We start from the raw sequence: 18982 nt of genomic DNA, 5'->3' as shown, positions 1-18982 counted from the left end.
GCACCATGACACTCTGACACATGGCGAAGGTATAATTCCTGGTCAATTACTGATCAGGAGGATCAAGGTGGTTGATGGGTCTAAGTAGACAGATAGCCGGGGTGGGGTGGGGGAGTTCAGAGATGCTCAATGGTACATTTGTTGTCTGCATACAGGCACATGCCATACTTTAGTTCAAAAGCTAGGATTTCAACTAAAGGCAAATGTGTATAAGCAAAGGGAATTCTAGGGGAGGCTATAACATTGGTATGAAACTTACTATCATCCTTCTTGCTCCTCAAGTGATATCTGTTAGGGGTTCGTTTATGAAAGGCTTCCACCTGCTGTGCAAGGGGCACGTACGTAGAAGCTGTTTCATCAAATGTTCTTTTCTTTCCTTGGGACAGGTTGAAAGGCTTAATAATGGTGCATCCCTTAGTCACTCGGGCCTGTAAAGAAAGAAGTTATTCTCCCAATGAAGTGTTATGGAAGAGCTCAGATCTACCACAAGCTGCATATTCAGCACAGAGGATCAAAAGAAAAAAGGCCTGCGGTGAAACCAAAATTATCATTCCTAAATTTGTCAGTCCTTGAGCAAGGGTTAAAACTAGTCCACTCCCATCTTTTAAAAAAGGGAGAAAGGATCTAGCACTTAACAAATTGTCTGTTCTGCAATAGTAAATAAGGTGATTGTTCCCAAGAATGTCAATGTTTTAAAGCCAGCAAGAACAAGTTTTCTGAGAATTAGAAGGAGAAAATAAAAGTTGCAAAGGTATTGCCCTCACCCCCAAACCCATTAAGAAAAAGCTGATTTGGGTTCTGGGTCTGGATCAGGCCAGGTAGCTGCCTGAATCAGAATCTCTGCAGACATCTTTCCCAAAACTAAGAGATGAAGAAGCCTAGTCCTTGGATGATTAACTTTCATAAAATTGATCTCTGATTGGAAACAAAACTCTTTAAGGATTGACATCTCAAAGGAAGAAGCATAACCCCAGGGTTTAAGACTGCAAAGGACTGATTTCAACAAGTGATGATGTGCACTGCAAATGCAAGTAGAAATTCTTAGTAATAGAATTTTCACTTAGGATTCTTACTGTTTCTGTTAGATTTGAGTGGTCTGCCCCAACACCATTTTTCCCATAAGCCCTGTCATATATTGTACACAACTCTGTAAACACAAGACTTTTTTAAATAATTTTGTAACAGCACAAACTGCAACAAGCTGGGACTGACAGTTTGCCACACATAATTCTATGTGCTTTATGTACATTCTCAACTCAGTTTCACAGCAACTTCGTAAGATGCTTCCCAGAATAATAGAGTGATTTCTCCAAGATCATATAGCAAACAGGGCAAAGTGAGGATTTAGATCTATCTTAACTCAAAAACATGCTTCTCTCAATTATATTATTAGAAGTAGTGACCAGAACTACTACACCTGAATCCTTGATGAATTAGTAACAAGAATATCCACTGAGCCCATCAACTTACAGGAGATGGAGGATGCTTTCGCAGTTCAGATGTAAAGTTCACTTCCTTATATTCCTCCTGATTCTTAGGATGTTGTTTGATTCGCTCATCTGTGCGGAAGTGGAAGTCAACTGATTTGGTTACCTGGCTCACTGATTTCTTCACAGGTTGCCCTGAGTGAGAAGCAGAGTAAAACACACAGGTAACACTAAGAATAGAGAATATCGGTAAATCTCCTTTATCCAGTCCTTTCAGTATTTCTATCACCATGGATCTAACTTTGTTCACTCTCTACACATCACCCAAAACTTGAAACAGTCCTCAGGGACACTACTATATGTACCTTATTCATTGAGTACTATCGGTTTGAGGACCTTTGATCAGATGCAAACTGCAAAGAGGTGGCACAAGGGGAGAAGAATCCCATCTCCCAAGTGTGGTCATAGCTCTGGAGACACACAGTAACTGGAATTCTTTTGACAGGAAAAGCTATAAATTGACTTAAAAAGCATACTTAACTAAACATGTCTAAGAGGGAAACCCTATAAACTCCAGGGGTGCTTTTTCGCAGGGCTTTATAGCTTTGACTCCACCAATAATAACTCTATTTCAGAGCAAAGCAGAACTCTGACCCCTTGGCTCCCTCAGTCCTACTCTTCCTCTGTAGCTACAACTGGATTTGCTCAGCTTTCTTTTCCTCTGTCTAGGATTAAAATGGGAAAACAACAACAAACAACTGGCCTGCCCAATGGCTTTATCTTCTGTCTCAATTCTAATGCCTTCTTTTTCTAATACAAAGAAAAAGAATTAGGAAGAAAAAGGAGGGAGGAATTAATTTTACTTGAAGAAATGAGGGAAGGTCTCATGGAAAAAGGCCTCGAAAGATGGGTGTGAGTCCTATAATTAGAGGCAGAGAGCAACAGTGTGCTCTAAGAAAGGCCCAATGTATGTAATGCTTTTTTTTTTAAAGTAGTCTTTATGCCCAACTTGGGGCTTGAACTTATTATGACCCTGAGACCAAGAGTCACATGCTCTATTGACTGAGCCAGCCAGGGGCCCTGGTCCAATGTATATAAAACATTCTAGGGAACGGTCATTGGGATATAAAGGGTACCAGCTGTCCAATAAACACATCTTTTTCTACTGACTACTAACCAGGAAAGCCTTTTTCCCTTTTAGAGACTTCAAAAACCCTACCAAAATAATGAGAAGCACCCTTCATAAATCAGACTCAACGAGAGCCAAGCTAACCTATTCCGGCAAGAGCAAGTTTCTTGAATTCTTCATTCTTTTTCCGCATCTCCACCACCTCCTGTTGCATTTTCATTCTCTTCTCCAACTCTTGCTCCTCAGTACTTTTGAGAATCTTCTGCCTAAGGGGCAAATCAGTAAAGGAAATGAGAGAGGAGAGAAGAAAGAGGTTTGTGATTCAAAAGAGTCTAAAGGTATTACATAGATCAGATTTTTAACCTGTGATAAAATAACCATCAAAACCAAAAAGTATTATCTGATAAACTGATATTGACTTAATTAGGGAACACTACGAAAAAAAACCCAATTCACAATTTATACCAAAATATCGAAAATTTTTTAAAAAGATAGCTAAAATAGACTATAGAAGATACTACAAAAGACTCATAAATTTGACTATACAGTGATTAGCTTTTAGGCCACAAGAAAAAGTAAGATTAAAATACCAGCAGAATGGGGAAAATATTTACAAGAAATATGACAAAAGTCTATCATACATAAAATATACACTGTGATAAGAGAGGACAGACTTAGGAGGGAAACCAACCAGAGCTCAAAGCCTACCCTGACATTTCATTTTCTGCCTATGTGCTCTTGAGAAAACTATTTAATACCTCTGAGCCTCAGTTACCTCCACTGTAAAATGAAGAATACAAATATTTATCCTCACAGAATATTTGTGACTATTAAATCGGATATTTCCGAAGTACCTGACACATAGTGAAGGTTCAATTTAGAGTAGCCATTCTTAGCAATGAGACTATCACTAAGACCACTTTACAGATAAATAGAAAAGGAAACAGACAATTCACCCAAGAGGAAATATGGAAAAGATGTTTACAATTACAGTAACACAATCCTATCAGCAATCAAGTAAAAATTAAAATAAGTTGATGCCATCAACATATCAATTAAATTTGAAACAATTTTAAATGTAAAAAAACAAATTCAATGTGGATGAGAGTACAAAGAAATAAAAATATTCATCCAAAGCTGATGGCACTGTAAATTCATATACATTCATTTCAGAAATAAAATTTGTGGGGCGCCTGGGTGGCTAAGTCAGTTGGATCTCTGATTCTTGATTTCGGCTCAGCTCATGATATCAGGGTTGTGAGATCATGTCCCGCATCAGGCTCTGCACCAGGCGGGGAGTCTGCTTAAGATTCTCTCTCTCCCCCTCTTCCTCAGCCCCTCCCCCCCAAAAATATGTATTAAATGTATTTAAAAATAAAATGTATTAAATGTATGTATTAAAAAATAAAATTTAAATTTAAAAAAAGAAAGAAAATTGGCAATTAATATCAGTAGCCATAACACTAGTCATATCCTTTAATCAAGGAATTTTTCTTTCTTTAGCCCAAAGAGACTACTCAAAGAAAAGTCCCTGCCAATAAAGATGTTCGCTGATTCTTTGTAATAGTGAAAAATCGGTAACTGCATTTTCAACAGGAAATGGTTAAATATAATTTGATAGACTATTAACTATTAAAAAAGGATAAATGTGAAGATTTTACAGTAGTACAGGAAAAAAAATGAAATACTCTCGTGGCAAGCAAGGAAAACAGAATCCAAAGTTGCTTATATACTGATTATGAAAATATATTTTTTGCTTGAGTAAAGACCAGAAGGGAGCTTGGCAAAATGAAAACCGTTCAATTCAGGTAGTAAAAACCTTTACTAACTTTTTCCTTTTATATTTCTTTTAATTTGCCTTTCTTTAATATTCTTTTTTTTTAATTTAAATTCAATTAGCCAATATATAGTACATCATTAGTTTTTGGTGTAATGTTCAATGATTCATTAGTTGCGTATAACACCCAGTGCTCATCACATCACATGCCCTCCTTAATGCCCATCACTCAGTTACCCCGTCCCCCCACCCACCTCCCTTTCCATAACCCTCAATTTGTTTCCCAGATTAATTTGCTTTAATAGTATATTTTTCTCAACCTTTAAGATGAGCATCTCCCAAGATATAAAACAATTCACCTCACCATGATTACAGCTTTATGAGTTTCCCAAGTTCCATGTGCTCCAGACTGCAGATATACCCACTTATAATTTTACTCTTTTGACTCTAAAGTTTAAATTCAGGAAAGAAGCATACCTCACAGGCTGTACACAAGACACAGTATGTCTGCCCTTGGCTTTCTCTGGGGAAGACTCATATTTTTCTGAAGTATCTTGATGAGCACTGCCTTCTTCCTCTTCCTCTGGCTTCTTTTTATTGTTAGAACTTCAGTTCAAAAGGACAAAAAAAAAAAAAAAAAATACTCTCAATTCCCTAAAGCATACCCTGCTGTACTCTCCTCCCCAAATCTACCACATATGGCTTAAATTTTCTCATTCTTTAGGACAAGCATGTCTCAACCACAAGATTCTTCCAGTAGCACCATTAGATCATATGTACCAATGGATACAATGGGTAAACTTCAAGAACACACCAATAAAAGTCAAGGTGAGAACTGTCTGATGATGGTTCAGGAGGGTGGGGAGGGATTCCAACTGATCATCATAAGATGCACAAATGGCAGATAGCTAACCATCTTCCCAATATCTATTCTACTTTCTTTCTTATTAATAGAACTCCAATTTTGTTTGGGGCAGCAATGTCCGAAGGCAAAATTACTGTACTTGTTTCAACAGCCTCTCTTGCAACTAGGGAGAATCCAAGTGACACAGTAGGGCAACTTAAGTATAAGCAGGGTTTCTGGAATATTTTCACTTTTGTGATATGGGTGCTGTCCCTTGTCCTTTGCCATACCCTCCTTCTTCTCTTGAACATGCATGTGATACCTAGAAATATAGCAGCTACCTTGTGACAATGTGGCAACAAGCACAAGGAAGAAGCTGAGAAACACAGAGTTGCCATCTTGAGTAACAAGCATGAAGAAAAGCTAACACAGAGATGTTGCCCTGGCATTGTTCAGTCACTGAACCGAAGCCAACAGCAAACTTCTGTGAAGCAAATAAATCACTATTCTTTAAACTACTCTAGCGCAGGGGCGCCTGGGTGGCTCAGTCATCAAGTGTCTGCCTTCGGCTCAGGTCGTGATCCCAGGGTCCTGGGATCGAGCCCCGCATTGGGCTCCCTGCTCAGCGGGAAGGCTGCTTCTCCCTCTCCCACTCCCCTGCTTGTGTTCCCTCTCTCGCTCTTGCTGTCTCTCTTTCAAATAAATAAATAAAATATTAAAAAAATAAAAATTAAAAAAAATAAACTACTCTAGCTGAATAGGCTATTACTTACAGCAAAATACATTCCTAACTAATAAAAATAAGAACAAGCACCATTGCTATTAACCATAGGAGCAAACAGAAGTAAAACCTATGCCAACTGACAGAAGCTGTAGCTACTTACACTTTCATTTTTTTGGAGGGTGGAATTTCATTGATGATTACAGGAGTAGCACATCTCTTGGCTTTCATTTTTACATGATGTTTTTCTTTCTGTTCCAAATCTTTCTGAGCAGAGAGTCTAGTAGATCTTCTATGATACAGGAATTGACAAAATTTATCTGAAATGAATCCATCTACTACAGATATGCAATTGTGCCCCACAAATGTGAAAGTATGTCAAACTGCCAAGGGCTACAAAGAGTTTAATAGTATTATTTCCACTCTAAAAACTTAATCTCTTCTTGTCTTACTGATAGGTTTTGAAATTTCATCATAAAATGTTGGTACTTAAATGCAGCTTTTTTTTTTTTTTTTAAGGTACTGGCAATCACCTAGTACAACTCCCTCCTTTTATTGGTAAAAGTCAAAAAAGATGAGGTGACTTGACCCTGTTATATAGCTAATTGCTGTCAGACTTGACATTTGAGATCAGGTCTCCTGGTAACTGACTAAGGTGCTTATTTTTTCCTTTATTACTCCTTTTTGGTAAAATATAACACATACCAAAAAGAGTACAAAACAAAAATTAAGTTAAATGATTACAAAGTAAAGACTCATGAAATCACAACCCAGGCTAAGAAACAGAACACTGGCAGCACTACTATCCTGACTTGTTTTATAGTAATCATTACTTTTTCTTTATCGTTTTGCCATTTAGCATGCATTCCATAAACATGGTACATTAGTTTGGAAAGAAAACAAAAAACAAAGAATAACAACAACAAAAAACCCCTTTAGATAATATAATCAGACTACTGCATGTATTTTTTTCTGTCTGGTTTGTTTCACTCAACATTATGTTTATGAGATTCAACCACCATGATTCATATAGCTTTAATTCACTGACTGTCAATGCTGTCTAACAGTCACTGTAGTAATGTACCACTATTTATCCAGTCTACTGCCAATTTTCACATATGTCTCTTGGTACACATGTACACACGTTGCTGTTGGGTATAAGTTGTAAGACTGTTAGGTCATAAGGACATTGGTTATATCAACTAAAGCTGTTTTCCAAAGTGACTGTACCAATCTATGCTTACCCTGGCAAGTTTATATTACAGTCTGAATTGCTCTACACCCTCCTGAACACTTGATATTGTCAGATGACTTAATTTAGCTGGTATCTAGTAAAATCTCATTGTGGGTTTTTTTTTTTTTTTAAAGGTTTTACTTATTTATTTGACAGAGAGAGAGTGCAAGTGAGCAAGAGCGGGGGGGGGAGGAGCAAGGGGAGAGGGAGAAGCAAGCTCCCCACCGAGCAAGGAGCCCGATGCGGGGCTCGATCCCAGGACCCCAGGATCATGACCTGAGCCAAAGGCAGACACTTAACCGACTGAGCCACCCAGGCGCCCCTCACTGTGGTTTTAATTTGCTTTTCTCTGATTACCAGTGAGATAGAGCAACTTTTCACATGTTTATTGGCCATTTGGATATCCTCTTTGATAAGGTGTTAGTTCAAGTCTCTTATTTGTTTTCCACTGGGTGGTCAATCCTTTCCTGATTAGTAGGAATTCTTTATATATAATGAATATAAGCCCTTTGTAGGTTTTATGTGTCACAAGTATCTTCTCCCACTTTGGGGGTTGGCTTTTTACTTTCTTTATGGTATCATTTGATTAGATAAATGTCTCAAATACATCAATAGCCCTCACCATTATGGTCAGTGCTTTTCTGTATTCTATTAAAAAAAAAAAAAAATCTTCCCTATTCCAAGGTCATAAAGATATTCACCTATATTTCCTTATATGAGCGTTAGCTTTCATATTTAGATCTACAATTCCACATAGAATTGACTGTTTTAGGGTGCCTGGCTGGCTCAGTCAGGAACATGAAACTCTTGATCTCAGGGTTGTGGGTTCGGGCCTCATGTTGGGTGTAGAGTTTAAAGAAATAAATAAATAAACTTAAAAAAAAAAAAAAAAAAGAATTAACGTTTATATGGAGTGAGGTAGGGACCAAGTTTCATTCTGTTCTATCTGGGTGTCCACTAGCCAAGCACTGTTTATTAAAGGAGGGGAGAGAGCACTGTTTCCCACAGATCTGTGGTACCACCTTTGTCATAAATCATGTCCATATATGGGAAGGTGAATTTCTATTTGATTCCACTGGTCTCATTAATCCTTGAGTATTACCATAAAGCTTTAATTATTGCAGCTTCATAATAATATGCCTTTCTATGTACCAGACACTTCAAAAGTATCTGGCTATTCTTAGACCTTTGCATTTCTCAATAAATTTTAGCATCAATTTATCAATGTCCAAAGTGAAAACCATTGGGTTTTTTATGAATATTGCATTAAATCTCTAGATCAGTTAGGGAGTATTGACATCTTTACAATACTGAGTCTCCCAACCATAAATATGGTATGCCCTGCCATTTAGTTAGATCTTGTTTAATTTCTCTCAACATTTTCTTTATAAAAGTCCCAAACACTGTATGGGCGCCTGGGTGGCTCAGTCATTAAGCGTCTGCCTTTGGCTCGGGTCATAATCCCAGGATCCTGAGATCGAGCCCCACATCGGGCTCCCTGCTCAGCGGGAAGCCTGCTTCTCCCTCTCCCACTCCCCCTGTTTGTGTTCCCTCTCTCACTGTGTCTCTGTCAAATAAATAAATAAAATCTTAAAAAAAAAAAAAAGTCCTAAACACTGTAAAGACATTATTACATATTCAGACTTTTATGCTACTGCATAGAGTAACAATTTTTAAATCTTTATTATGGAGAATATCAAGCATATTTTAAAAATAAAGAGAATAATATAATAAACTACTAATTACTCATTTAGTTTCAGAAATTATCTACTCATAGCCAATCATGTATCAGTTTTCCCTCCATCCACTCTTCTGGATTTTGAAGCAAATCCTAACTAAATGTCTATCTTTCATCTGCAAATATTTCATATTAATAATCTCTAAAAGAAATTACATGTTAAAAAATACATGGAGGGGCGCCTGGGTGGCTTGGCCAGTTAAGCATCTGCCTTCTGCTCAGGTCATGATCTCAGGATCCTGGGATCGAGCCCCATATTGAGCTCCCTGCTCAGCGGCGAGTCTGCTTCTCCCTCTTCCTCTGTGATCTCTCTCACTCTCACTCAAATAAATAAAAATCATATAAAAAAAATACATGGAGTAATAAAGAGCAAATTTATTCAATTAAGGAATGAAGTAACGGATGTATTGAATGAGTAATAAAGAGTACATATTACAAAACACAGACAAAACACAAAACTACAACTATTTGAAGGCACTGGAAAGTGACCAAAAGCAGGCAGAAAACAGAGGAACATTTATCCATGAAAAACAGCAACTGCAAAGGGTAAGAATTATGAGTTAGTAGCTTTTTTGCCTGAGGTACGCCTCAAACGTAGCACCTCCAATAGCAGAAAATTCCAGTCTCACTGGCTAGAGATAACAGAAGATAGAATTCAAGGCCAGTATAACAGCTGGAAATTTAGAGGAAAATCCTGAAAGTAAAAGAGTTACAGAAAAGATTTCACTCAAAATCTGACCAAAAACTCTGTACAATTCCTGCCTGATGGCTAAACCATTAGAGAAAACCTAGGGGGTCCAGCAAAAAGGCAAGCAGAAACTGGTGAGGCGTCCACACTTAAAAGACTTTAACTGCCTAGATAAGACTGGTGAGTTTGCTGCTTTTTTTATTAAGTGTATTCCCCACTGTGTATATAGTAGGATAGCACAAAGCTAACATCTTACTAGCCTGAAGTGTCAGTAGACAAACATCAGAGCTGGCAAGAGGGCTGAATAAAATTTAGAGGCAAAACTCCAGAAGCAAGAGAGCCACAGAGAGGATGAACACTTAAACCTGAGTATAAACTCAAAGTCTTGGCTGACCTCTAACCTTTGTAGACCCAGGGGAGACTGCAGGGAGCCAGACTAAAAAAGCTATGTATGCAAATACATGAATAGCCACTAATCACATGAAAATGTGGATCAACATCATTAGTCATCAGAAAAATGCAAATTAAAAACAATGAAATATCATTGAAAAGGCTGACAATACCAAAAGTTGGCTAGGATATGGAGCAACTGAAACTCTCACATATTGCTAGTGGGAATATAAATGGTACGGTCACTTTGGAAAACATTCTGGCTATTTCTTACAAACATACATTTAACATTATGGTCCAGCAATTGCACTCCTAAGTATTTACCCAAGAGAAATACATGTCCTCAACTACTCATAGCAGCTTTCTATAGCCCCAAACTGGAAACAACCCAAATGTCCATCATCTGTTGAATGGATAAATAAATCATGGCATATCCACTCAACAGAACTTATCAGCAATAAAAAGGAACAAACTACCAATACATGCAATGACATGGATGAATCTCAAAAACACATGGTAAATGAAAGCAGTCAGATATAAAAGAGTACATATAATTCCATTTATAAAAATATCTGGAGGCGCCTGGGTGGCTCAGTCATTAAGCGTCTGCCTTCGGCTCAGGTCATGATCCCAGGGTCCTGGGATCGAGCCTCACATCAGGCTCCCTTCTCCGCGAGGAGTCTGCTTCTCCCTCTGACCCTCCCCCTCTCTCATGCTCTCTCTCCCTCTCAAATTAATTAATTAAAAAATATCTAGAGCAGGACAAATTAATCAATGGTGACAGGAATTGGAACAGTGGTTGCCTCTGGGTGGGAGGTGAGAGAGTGAGAAGGCAGAAGAAGCAGTACAGATTGACTATAAAGGGGTAGGAATGAGAGAACTTTCTGAAGTGTTGGAAATGTTCTATATATTTTGATTGTAAGATTATGGTTGCATGCTGGTATGTATTTGTCAAAACTAATCAGACCATACACTCAAGATCTGTATATTTTACTATATGCAAATTATTACCCAGCAAAATTAGTTAATTTTTAAAAATGAACTGGGAATCATAAAAATTAGAAAGAAAGAAGGCAAAGCACATAAATACAGAACTATTTCGGACCATTACTTAAATTCAACATACAGTAATGTTATAAAGTCAAGAGAAGAATTGCTGGGTGTCTTTAGGGAGAAATGGCTAAGGGGTGAGATACCAAAAATTAAAACATATATTTGTGGTAAAGCAACACCTCCATGGAAAAATTATTATGATACACTAAGGCCTTATTGACTCTTAACTATTCTGTGTCAAAGAAGTTTTGGCCGGGGCGCCTGGGTGGCTCAGGCGTTAGGCGTCTGCCTTCGGCTCGGGTCGTGATCTCAGGGTCCTGGGATTTAGTCCCGCATCGGGCTCCCTGCTCGGCAGGAAGCCTGCTTCTCCCTCTCCCACTCCCCCTGCTTGTGTTCCCTCTCTCGCTGTCTCTCTCTTTCAAATGAATAAATAAATAAAATCTTTAAAAAAAAATAAAGTTTTGGCCATCTTTTAGACTATCTATTAAAACCATGTGAAAATAAAATAGTAGGGAATTTGTATGACTCTATACCTTTCTATCCCAGCTGCCATTCCTTTCCAGATTAGGCAACTCTGGACTCAGATAAATCTGAGATCTGAGATTAACGGCACTAATGTTTTACCTCTTATTATGCATTTTCATAATGCAGTATCATTTACGAAGTACTGTCACATACCATCTTATTTGGCCCTTTCTGACAAGAAGCCTGAGGGATTTGGTTATTCTCAGTAAACTGAGATTTTGAGTGGTAGAGGTACTTGCCTTAAAAATAAAACAAAACAAAAAACCATTCAGGTCTTCTAACTCTGAGAGTAGCCGGATTCCTGTCACACTATCACTTCCAAAAAGCATTCAGAATTCAGTCAGGATGAAAGACAATTTTAGCAATCATACACGAAATGGAGAAGTGAAGACACTAACACTTTCCTGAATTCTGAAGAAATCTATAGGACACTGGATCCCTTTTCTGTAGGCCTCATTCACAATCTAAACATGGAACAGAAACCACAGAATCAACGAGTAGTAATCTCTTAAGACTCTTGTGATATATAGTTGGTTCAGATTTCATAGAATTCTTTGATTAAAACGGGCTTCTTTACTCGGGGCACCTAGGTGGCTCAGTCAGATTCCGACTCTTGATTTTGGCTCAGGTCATGACCTCATGGTGTGAGATCGAACCCCACGTCTGGCTCCACGCTCACCATGGAGTCTGCTTGAGATCCTCTCCCTATGCCTCTTCCCCCACTCACATGCTCACTCTCTTTCTCAAATAAATAAATAAATAAATAAATAAATAAATAAATAAAATCTTTTAAAAAATAATAAAAACATAAATTTAAAAAAATAATAAAATGGGCTTCTTTATCAAAAAAGATTAGGATAAGCTTGTATGATACTATCCTCAAAAGGCAATACCCTTAAGCCAACATGAAGCTTTGCAAAGGGTAATTTTATCACTTCTGAGCAACAATACATATTATCTGTATATATATATATGTATGTGTGTGTGTGTGTGTGTGTGTGTGTATATACATATATATATATATATATATATATATATATACATAATAACAAAGCCCCAGATACATGAAGGAGAAACTGAAAAAATTAAAGGGAGAAATAGACAATTTAACAATACAGTTGAAGATTTCAATATCCCCATTTTTAATAATGGATAGTACACTTAGAAGATCAATAAGGAAATGGAAGACTTGAGCAACACTATCAACCACTATCCAACTCCTGATTTCAGTCAGGTTATGATCTCAGGGTTGTGAGATTGAGCTCTGCATCAGGCTCCGTGCTGGGCATGGAGCCTACTTAAGATTCTCTCTCTGCCCCACACCCCACACTCACTCCCTCTCTTTAAAAAAAAAGAAAAAGATACTGATACAAATACAACATTCAAAGAGATTAAATGTTTTAAGATCACAGTGCCAAGACTGCAGCTTAACCCACCCATCCATCCATCCATACATTCATTCATCAAGTATTTATTCAGCTTCTGCTCCTGCCAGACACTGTTAGACACAGTAAGAATACATAATGCTTGCCCTTATGAAATTGACTTACAACCTATAAACAGGAAAAAAAATATCTGTCATATATCCACACAAGTTAACTGCAACCCATATTGATGGTGCAAACAGCAAGGGCTCTGGAACCAAACTGATCAGTCTGAAATCTGGCTCTGATATAAATTTTAAGCAACTTAGTACCTCTAAGTCCTTATCAATAAAGTAAGCATACTATCTACAACTCATAAATGTTATGAAGATTAAATGAGGTAATATAAAGAGTCTAATATAGTATGGGACACATAGTAGGTACTCTGACAATAATTATTCTTTGAACACCATTAATATAACCACCACTTTGAGCCCTGAAACAGTCTTACCTCTGAGGCTGCACTGGAGTATTTTTTGAGGTGGTTCCCTTGACTTCCAGGGAAGAACAAGCATTTGATGGGATGGACTGTTCCACCAGATTTTCTTTTTCTGCCTCTTTGTAATAAGTGTTGTCAACTGTGGGAGAGCAAAAACTAGTCAGCACTCAAATCCCAAGGGAAAAGTTGGAGAGACATATTTATACATACATATCTATATGTGTGTGTGTGTGTGTGTGTGTGTATCCCTTCTAAGCAGTGGAACCATTAGTTCCAGTGACATCTTATACAGAAGACCAATTTATAAAATCTACTTTGGCTGAAGCAGAAATGTAGGATCCAAGGCCTATCTGCCAGCCTAAGTCACCACCTTAGAAAAAAGCATCTCTGACATTTAATGCTGATACAATCATATTATCTGGCATTATGGGTATAATCACCAGCTTTTCTCCCCTCCAGAAATTGAAAACACTAAGAGTTAAAAGATGTAGCATTTGAGAAAGGGGAAATAGGGGTGGGAAGGGAAAGGAGAGATTTTATCATAAAGTATTCTGATGTTACCATGGCCATCATGGAACAGAAACAAAAAAGTACTATAAGAATAAGGAGAAAAGGGGTGCCTGGGTGGCTCAGTTGTTAAGCATCTGCCTTCGGCTCAGGTCACGATCCCAGGATCCTGGGATCGAGCCCCGCATCGGGCTCCCTGTTCCGCGGGGAGCCTGCTTCTCCCTCTCCCACTCCCCCTGCTTGTGTTCCCTCTCTCGCTGTATCTCTCTCTGCCAAATAAATAAAATCTTTAAAAAAAAAAAAAAAGAATAAGGAGAAAAAAAATAAGAAGAAAGAACAATCAAGAAAAGGCTTCATGAAAGAAATAGCATTTGCTGGTATAGCTTATGAACTGAGCCTTCATAAAAGAAAAAAAATCCAACCAAATAAATGGAAGAAAAGTCAGGCTATGAAAACACATTTCATGCATTATTTATTCCAGAAAACAATCATTTGGCTCATTCCCTAAAGAAATTTTTTTCTGGAGGGGAGAAAAAGAAACAAAAAAATGATATTGTATTATGTCAAGGCTACAATAGAGGCACTTACCCCATTTAAAAGCAGAAATGATTACATTTTTAAAAATTTAATATAAAAATTTTACAGGGCACCTGACAGGCTCAGTCAGTAGGGAATATGACTCTTGATCTCAGGGTTGTAAGTTTAGGCCCCATGTTGGGTGTAGAGATTACTTAAAAATAAAATCTTAAAAAAATATGTATTATAAACTGTCTACAAAAAATGCACTTAAAATATAAAGACACATCATGCTAGCACTAATCAAAAGAAAGCTGGAATGGATATATTAACATCAGACAATGCAGATTTCAGAGCAAAGAATATCATCAGAGATAAAGATGACCATTTCAAAATGATAAAATGGTCAATTCCTCAAGATGCCACAACAACCTAAATAGTTATGTACCTAATAACAGAGCTTCAAAATACACAAAGCAAAAAGTATAAGAAATAGATAAAACCATAAGTATAGCCTGAAATTTCAATCTCTCCCTCTAATTTATGGAACAAATTGACAGAAAAATCATAAGCATATAATAGTCATAAATAACATGAGCAAATGTGTATGCCTGTATTCCAGTAAAACTTCATTAACAAAAATACGTTGCAGTCAACTCATCAAGAGGACATACCAATTACAAACACACATATATATGTGTGTGTGTATATATAAATATATGCACATATATTTATATATATATATATATATATAAAAAATAACAAAGCCCAGACACATGAAGGAAAAACTGAAAAAAATTAAAGGGAGAAATAGACAATTTAACAATATAGTTGAAGATTTCAATATCCCCATTTTTAATAATGGATAGTATACTTAGATAGAAGATCAATAAGGAAATGGAAGACTTGAGCAACACTATCAACCAACTTGACCCAATTGACATTTATGTAACTCTCCACCCAATGACAGCAGAATACACATTCTTTTGAAGTGCACACAGAACATATACCAAGACAGACCATATTCTGGGCCATGAAACAATACATTTAAAAGGATTCAAGTCGCACAAGTAATGTTCTTTAACCACAGTGGAATTAAATCCCTCAAGAAATCAGTAACAGAGATGATTTCTAGAACCATCCCCCTCCCTATATATTTGGAAATTAAATAATACACTTCTAAATAACACTTAGGTAACTTGGAACTAGTAGAAATACCACTACCAGCACTCACTCAAGAAGAGATAACCTATATCTGTTAAAGAAATTGAATTTGTAGTTAAAAACCTTTCTACAGGGCGCCTGGGTGGCTCAGTCATTAAACGTCTGCCTTCGGGTCACTCAGGTCATGATCCCGGCGTCCTTGGATCGGTGTCCTGGGATGGAGCCCCGCATCAGCCCCTGCTCAGCGGGAAGCCTGCTTCTCCCTCTCCTACTCCCCCTGCCTGTGTTCCCTCTCTCGCTGTCTCTCTCTGACAAATAAATAAATAAAATCTTAAAAAAAAAAAAAAAAAAAAACCTTTCTACAAAGAAAACTCCAGATCCAGTTGGGTTCAATGGTGACTTCCACCAAATATTTAAGACGTAGTATCAATTCCATGCAAATTCTTCCAGGAATAATGAAAAGAAGGGAATATTTAAAGTAAGGCCAGCATTACTCTATCAAAATCAAACAAAGGCATCACAAGGAAAGCCACAGACCAATATCCCTCATGAATAATATAAGCAAAAATTCTCAACAACAATGTAGCAAACTGAACCTAAAAACATATAAAAAGAAAAATACCATCATGACCAATTGGGATTCATCCCAGAAATGCAAGGTTGGCTTAACATTGGAAAATCAGTGCAATTCAACGTATTAACAGACCAAAAAAAGAGAAAAATATCATATAATCATCTCAATACAAGCAGAAAAGGCATTTGACAAAATCTTGCATACATTACAAATTATCAGCAAAACAAGAATAGACGGGAACTTCCTCAGCCTGATAAGGGTATTTATGAAAAAACTATAGTTAACATCATACTTTTTTTTAAAGATTTTATTTATTTATTTATTTGAGAGAGAGAGAGGGCGTGCATGCACACACAAGGGGTTGGGGGAGGGAATGGCAGAGGGAGAGGGAGAGGGACAAGAAGACTCCGGGCTGAGTGCAGAACCTGATGCGGGCTCAGTCCTACCACCTCGAGATCGCGACCTGAGCCAAAATCAAGATTCAGATGCTCAACTGACAAAGTCACCCAGGTACCCCAACTACATTAAGTAATGTCATACTTAATAGTGAAAGCCTAAATGCAACAACAGGCATGTCTACCCTTTCTACTCCTATCCAATATCCTACTAAAGGCTCTAGCCGTGCAATATGCAAGAAAAAGAAATAAAAGGCATATTTGCAGATGACATGATCATCTATTTAGAAATCTGATGGAATCTAGGGGCACCTGGGTGGCTCAGTTGGTTAAACGTCTGCCTTCGGCTCAGGTCATGATCCCAGGGTCCTGGGATCGAGTCCTGCATTGGGCTCCTTGCTCAGCAGGCAGTCTGCTTCTCCCCGCTCTCCCCCCAGCTTGTGCTCTCTCTCTCTCTCTCTCTCTTCCCCCCCACTCATACTCTCTCTCTCAAATAAATAAAATCTTTAAAAATAAATAAATAAAAGAAATCTGATGGAATCTATAAAAAAGCTACTAAAACTAATAAGTCAGTTTAGAAGGTAGCAGGATAAAAGATCAGTATACAAAAATTAATTGTATGTCTTTGTATTAGCAATACAATAGGAAATTGAAATTAAAATAGAGGTATGAAAACAACTTCGGGAATACAAATACGGGAAATCAGTTAGAGAAAAAAGGGTATTTGAGCTGGACCCTGAATGATGAGTAGGAACTTTTCAGATATATTAAGAGGCAGAGGAAACAACACTAATAGACAGGTGAGAATATGTAATATGAAAGAACACAGACTCTGAGGGGCCTAAGGGGCATGCATGTAAGCAATGTGCATGGTCTTTGGCACATGACAGGCCCAGCAGAAGTCTCTTGCTTTGGGGCACACTGTTGACAAAACAGTCTTGAACTGACAAATTAGGTAGTATTACATATTCTTTCAATTCAAGAAGAGCACAAAGACCACCAAAGCAACAGAAAATCTGCCACACATAATGAACGAATGAAATTCACCTGAGGACACAGCACTCAGGCCACAGGCATTCCAAGCATGTCAAGTGAAACACGCCATACAGTTCTAATCCCTTCTGCAAGAAAGATAATGGATGCAAAAGTTCAGGGTCCTTCTCTTGATCCCAAATTCAACAGATGTCATCTGTCCTCATGAATTAATTATTTGAAAGTCATCCTAGCAGCTTAGACTTTATAAACTAGAAAAGTTCACTAAAAATACAGCTATTTCCTGGTACGGCTCCTCTAGTTAATGGTCTAATTGAAGCCAGTTTCAGATTTACCTATAAGAGTAAATTGCAAATGTTCTAAATTAATTGTGGTGATGGTTGTATAACTACTCTATGAATGTAATATAAAAAACACTGAAACGTAACTTTAGGTGATCTGTACAGGTGAATTATATCTAAATATAGCTATTATTTTAAAAAAGAATCATTTTTAAGTATTTATGATTTCTTTAAAAATGCTTCTTTTGTTCTGATCAGACAATATTCTGCAGACTTAGTAACCACCAGTCTAAATGTCAATTATCTTTTAAAATCAGATACATGACTCAAAGAATCCTTGTACAATGACAAGCAGTACATTCTTCTCTCCTACTTTTCTGTTCCCAGTCAGACTCAGGTTAGGTTAAATCTTGTCATAAAAAGAAAAGAATTATATATCTGGCAATAAAAGTGGATGTTAGCTTAAGTTCCAAGAGATTAAAAAAAAAAAAGTATAGAGCATCATTAGTGTCACATTCACCATAAAATGAATTAGCCCACTTTACCAATAATAAAGCAAAGGATACAGCATTTAGGTAATTCCCCCAGATCCCTCAGGCTCTTAATACACCGTTCCACCATTCTACCAAGGACCTTTTTTCTAAGATGATCTTTCTTACCTGGTCTCAAAGGTGTGACAATAGCTTGCTGAGGATTAGGCTTCCTCAGAGGAGTTTTGCCCTGAAAAAGCCCTGCTATGCCATTCTTCCCAGAAAACTTATTCTCCAAATTGGCCTTCTCTTCTGTGAAAAGGTTAAGAGTGTCACAATCAGCAAGGAAGCAAAATAAATCAGTACCCTGCACTTAAAATGGGGCCTAAACCCCTCCACTCGTACACTTCTAATTCATTTGGCAAGTACAAACAAAGGTCTACTGATCAAAAGGAAATGAGTACACATTATACGTCAGAGATAGAGACTATAAAAACTATCAAAACTATCACTAAAACACTGGCAACACTGAACAATGTATCATAGAAAAGAAGTGCAGACTCTGCATTGTGAATAGCTACTTATCTTTGCTTGATACACATTTGGACCATACAAGTATGAACTGGTCTAATACATCATGTTCCTCTTAAAGAAAACTGTAGCCATTAAGATCTGCAGGGCTTACAAGGGACA

The 18982-nt window shown here is 37.5% G+C and overlaps 1 protein-coding gene across 5 annotated transcripts in view; it reads right to left on the bottom strand.

The window, feature by feature from the left end:
• Window positions 1–18982, bottom strand: part of TPX2 (TPX2 microtubule nucleation factor) — a 57961-nt gene that overhangs the window by 25175 nt on the left and 13804 nt on the right. For 4 of the 5 annotated variants that reach the window (XM_032419258.1, XM_032419262.1, XM_032419259.1 and 1 more), the window contains 7 exons: window positions 18479–18601; window positions 13402–13528; window positions 6062–6190; window positions 4811–4939; window positions 2701–2822; window positions 1471–1622; window positions 260–428 (listed from right to left, as the gene is read on the bottom strand). In XM_032419258.1, the coding sequence (XP_032275149.1) occupies window positions 260–428; window positions 1471–1622; window positions 2701–2822; window positions 4811–4939; window positions 6062–6190; window positions 13402–13528; window positions 18479–18601 (951 nt within the window). The remainder of the gene's footprint in view (window positions 1–259; window positions 429–1470; window positions 1623–2700; window positions 2823–4810; window positions 4940–6061; window positions 6191–13401; window positions 13529–18478; window positions 18602–18982) is intronic. The other variant, XM_032419261.1, reaches the window with a different exon arrangement.

This window comes from Phoca vitulina, unplaced genomic scaffold (assembly GCF_004348235.1).
Source record: "Phoca vitulina isolate PV1807 unplaced genomic scaffold, GSC_HSeal_1.0 scaffold22, whole genome shotgun sequence".
Taxonomy (NCBI): domain Eukaryota; kingdom Metazoa; phylum Chordata; class Mammalia; order Carnivora; family Phocidae; genus Phoca; species Phoca vitulina.
Note: the sequence above shows the minus strand (reverse complement) of the source record. Positions and strands in the feature narration are given on the sequence as shown.